The sequence below is a fragment of the Montipora foliosa genome, chromosome 8, assembly GCF_036669935.1.
Source record: "Montipora foliosa isolate CH-2021 chromosome 8, ASM3666993v2, whole genome shotgun sequence".
Lineage (NCBI taxonomy): Eukaryota > Metazoa > Cnidaria > Anthozoa > Scleractinia > Acroporidae > Montipora > Montipora foliosa.
Window position 1 is genome coordinate 24,745,735 of NC_090876.1, and position 5,000 is coordinate 24,750,734.

Here is a 5,000-nt window from a genome sequence, read left to right on the forward strand (position 1 = left end):
ACTAGGTTCTCTCCCTCTTTGTTTTCGTGGTTTCTTTGAATGTTATGACAGCGCGTTCAGCTTCACCGTTGGAAGCTGGATGATAAGGAGAAGACAAAACATGTGACTACCTCCTCCGGAAAACCATTGGTTGCAAATAAGAACGTTGAAGATCAGATGCCGGATGGCATACGAAACTATGGTATTTCGGGCTTGAAACCCAACTGAACAGCTGCATGATGTTGGCGCAGAAAAATATAAAATTTTGATTTAATTGCTTTCCCGACATTCTTCATGAAGAATCCGTGCGAGAGCAGCTGCTGAAATTGCAAAATAATATCGTATCATGTTGACGAGGCTCACTGTGTGTTACAATGGAAGTATGAAACTCGCGAATGTACTGTAGTACGTGGATGTGAATCGCTCAACAACGACTAATAAATCTCCTGCTGGGACTCGTGTTTATTGTTCATTACTTCTCTCGATCTGGTTATATGATAATCGTACTGATCCAGTGAACGTATATTTCGGAGTTGCACAGCAATTATTAAAACTGTGATTGTCTTAGGAGTTCAGACCTAGCAATTTTCTTTTTTAAATCGGGGACAAACTGTTTGGATAACTAATGTAAGACAGTTGATAAAAAATGTCGCAAATACTCTTTTTCTTTGGCCTTCTCAGTTTTATCAGGAATAATAAACAAACAGCGGTGACAAAAAGATTAATTTACAGTAAGGAGAGACTTAACTGTGGCCAAATGGCTAATGTTGTATATAGAGCTGCCTGTTGGGACTACAATGATTTTTACATCGGAAAAACTGAAAGACGATTGCCTGACAGAAAAAACTGAGAATTATTCCTGATAAAGTTAGATAAATAAGTTTAACCAAATTGAATCACAACCTGGACTATTTGTTTCTTTACATATCAGTTTGTGTCTATAACGGAAATGTTCCCAATTTATTCATAAATATGCACTGTCAAACATAGATTATCACCTTGCATACGGAACCCGCGCCCGCAGTGCAGGCGGTAGTCAAAACTGTGCTATCCTGGTAGATACTTGATGTATTTTGTCATTTAGTGGTTATCTATTGCACAAAATTATCTAAACACTGTAAAACCTTCAGGGTTAGGATTAGGGTTAGCCCAAAGGATCCGCAGACTACTTTGACAATAGGGAGCTTTAGCAACGACAACGGCGACGGCAACGAGAACGTTACAAATTTGCATATTTAGTGGACAAAAACAATAGCTTTGCACGCTCTACACGTTCGTTTTTCACTTTTGTCTGTTTCTTTGCTGTCGTCAGCAAAACAACGTGAAATAATCAAGTTTGAGGTGTTATGGAGAACGTCAGCACTTGGAGATAAATTTTCATTTTTCTCCCCTAAATTAAGCGCCGCTCGTAACGGTTTCATTCCTGAGGGACTGCTACACCTTTGTCATATTAAAAAGCTTGGAATAGTCGCGAAGTGATCGCAATAACGTGAATTTATGTTTTTACATGACGTTCTCGTTGCCGTTCCCGTCGTCGTTGCTAAAGCTCTCTAATGTTATGACGAAATTCATTGTCAATAACAGGACAGACGCATGAAAAGCTGACATCATGATCAATTTGTTTTTTACAATAACAAAAAGGCAGAGGGGTCAAAATTAAATCAAAGCAAGAGAAGAAAGCGAGACAAAAATCTGAGAAACTTCAATCTGACGCGAGCAATATCGCGTCATTATCGCATAAATTATGTGTCTGTCCGCTTATTGACAATAAAAATTAGCCAATGAGCGCACGAGAATTTTTGCAGTCATTGTAAACATTAATATCGATGTTACTTTCCTGACACCGAAAATCACACAGTAATTTTTATATACGATTTTTTGTAGGAGTTTTCCATGTTGCCTACATTTACATATCTACCCTGGTGTCCAATGCAATATGATTGGCTCATTCCGAGAATGCGCTTGCAAGTAATACAGGACTCTCTCTCTTTTCCCGCTTGGGTTCCAGGTCCATTTTCAGGGAGGGGTAAGAGGGCAACAAATGCAAAATATTTCACCGAGGGCTTCATCAGCGTGCACTTTGACCTCTTCAACTTCACACCCTCACTGTTTGACTTCTGAAGTGTCTCTTCTAGATTGCGCAGATGCTGCGTGTCATTTGCACCAGTAACAATCAGGTCATATAGTATGTCACTAACTCCTTTGAGCCCATTTAAGATAGTATCCACGGTCGAAACGATCAGGAATAGATTCCTCGCGATATTCCCAGAATTCGCAAGTCTCCGCTAACCTCCGTAACTTGACCAGGTACTGTCAAATAGATTCCGTCTCTTCTTCCTCCGCTTATGGAATTTGAATCTCTCAGCGGTTTTTTTCATTAGCGTATTGACAATTACGGTGAAACGTAGCTCTTTCGAATTCCTTGGCACTGAAATGGACCGCAATAACGCATACATTTGGCTTCCCATCAAAGTAAGTATACACGGAATGCGTTGTAAATCAGCAACATTGTTAACTTCGAAGTACACTGATTTCTAATCTCTCAACATACTGCCTCCATTCTTCCAAAAGCCGGATTTACCACGACTTACCGCAGATGTCTCAGTCATCTTCGTTCATCTTCGTATTGTTCCACAGAAGTAAACTTTATTACACTTGTCTAACGTAGTTTCTTAACGTAACTTACACTTAAGAAATTAAACCTAACCCTAGGAACGGAAAAAAAGAATTATTTGAATTCAGCTTTTTAGCGCTGTATAGTTCCATGGAGTCAATTAACACGGATTCATTAGTTATAACATGACAACATAACACTTGCTTGATAAAGAACATATCAAACAGCACCAATATATCATCAAGTGAAGATTAGTAAAATTGTTTGGGTGATAGCTCGATTAACTGCTTTCTTTCTGTACTTAGCGAAGTATAATATTAGTCCCTCATACATGTTCCCTATTTGGCATATGGGTTGACTGCTTGGGGCCAGGCCACAAAAGCCCATCTTATTGCTGCCCGCACAGGGTAGCCTCCTATTTCTGCCCTGATATCTTGAATTCAGGTTATTTGTTTGTTAGCAGTTCCTAGGCCACACTGCGTACAAAGTCTGCGATTGGGGAATTTGTTTGACAGACTTGAATCTGCGATTGCTCATAATCTCTTGTTTGACGAGGAGCGTTATATATTTGTAATCATTGATGCAAAGGGAAGCGTTCGAAGGGAAGCCTTTTACTTAAAAGGATAAGTTACCCGGTAGCTTGTCATGTCAAGTGTAAGTTATTTTAAGTATTTCGGAAAGTATTCATCATCGTAGCGAACGTTTAATCACGTTTTGATAGCAGTTTATCAGAAGAATAATTCTTGTTGACAATTATTTCATCAGAATTTATTGCAAGTAGCAGAAATCTACAATGAGTGAAAAAAAATGTACCAGTACAAATAAATCGTTCAAGTTAATATTACTCTTGCGAGTTTGCGTCTTTTAGAAACTAATGCCTTCCAAAAACAAGCAAGTGAGAAGTTTTAAAAACGCATGCGTCAAGATAAAACTCAATGCTTAAATAAAAAATACAAAATAATTACACTTCGAACTTTGTTATTTCTTACGACATTAATTTACTATATTTTCCCAACCATCTCCATCACCATGTGATATCTTCATGTCTCATGCCCACCATCTTTCTCTACATGGAGCTGCGCCGCGTCACTTCCAGTGTGGAACCCCTAGTTATAATTAAGTTATTGCTGCTTCAAAAACGTGCACTACCGTACACATGATGCATTTCCTACATCCAAGGCTTCATGTTATTCGATTATCTCTAAAAGTATTACTGACTGTTTTATTTCACTCTTCTTTTGTTCTCCCGCCTACACTTCTCGCCTCAACTAGCTTACGCTATATGCAAGTATTCATCAGAATTTATTGCAAGTAGTAGAAATCATCAATTTCAATTGTGAAGATATAATAAAGTTGTTGTTTGTGCGTAAACAATAATCCTATTGCAACTCTGAGAAAGAATCGTCGTCAATAAAATTTGCTTTTTAGATCCCTATTCGGAGACTTTGCTTTCCCCCATTTGCAATTAGTTTCTCCTGTTCACAGTGTCTCGTTATAGCGAAATGCTGTTACCATCTTAAAAATAATCAATTTTGGTAGGTTCTGCAAGTTCTACTGTTCAAAGGTCTCCTATTCCACAAATGAGTAATACCCTGGTCGACATTGCTTCTCAGAGCTGTTTGCTAGTACCTAGTGAAAGTGCTCGAGTATTCCGGCACACTGCTCTGAATCTATCAACAACGACAACTTTATTAATTTGGTGCTTAAATATTACAAAATGCTTTGTGCTCGATAGTAGCTCGGCAGAAATGTTCTAGGCGGGTTCAAGAGAAAAAAGAATGAATACAAAGTTTTGATCCCAAACATCTCGACGCACTCTAGTGTTTAGTTTAGTCATAATGAATATGAAAATCGCAAGAAAACTGTGAAAATAATCAGGCCTGTTTTCTTTAAGTGTCCATGTTATTGTCCAGACTTCGTCTCTTCGCGACAAAAAAGAGAAAAACGTAAAGCAGTAGCCAGAGCTTTTTTCATTAGGTGCAATTTCCTAACAAAGGAAAAAAAAGAAACGAATAAATTAATATGCGATCGAATTAAGCCTCACAAAAGCTCCAAAAACCCAACAGGTACAATAAGAAAATTAAGGTCACATCGGAATTTTTGATTTTCTTCTCAAGAGTTAACTCAGTGTGTTAACTTAAGAATGAACAAAACGAAGTAAACTTGTGAACAACAAAAATGTTAAATCAATGTAACATGTGTTGTCATTTCTCTTTATTCTACAGCAAAAATGATGTTGTTAAAAGTGCTGTCTCTGCTATCCATTCTTGTTGCAATCCCAGAGTACTCAAGCGCTGGTAAGTGTAAGAAATCATGACGCCGAAATATAGGGATTCGTATGTTTAAAATTAAATGCTCTGCTGAGACTAAGGAATACAGATTTCTCTTTTAAAAAACTCTCAAGACT

At 37.9% G+C, this 5,000-nt stretch overlaps 1 protein-coding gene across 3 annotated transcripts in view; it reads left to right on the forward strand.

The window, feature by feature from the left end:
* LOC138013412 (lactadherin-like) overlaps positions 1-5,000 on the forward strand; it is a 50,905-nt gene that overhangs the window by 31,865 nt on the left and 14,040 nt on the right. For all 3 annotated transcript variants that reach the window (XM_068860485.1, XM_068860483.1, XM_068860484.1), the window contains one exon: positions 4,819-4,890. In XM_068860485.1, the coding sequence (XP_068716586.1) occupies positions 4,824-4,890 (67 nt within the window). In that variant the 5' untranslated portion in view covers positions 4,819-4,823. The remainder of the gene's footprint in view (positions 1-4,818; positions 4,891-5,000) is intronic.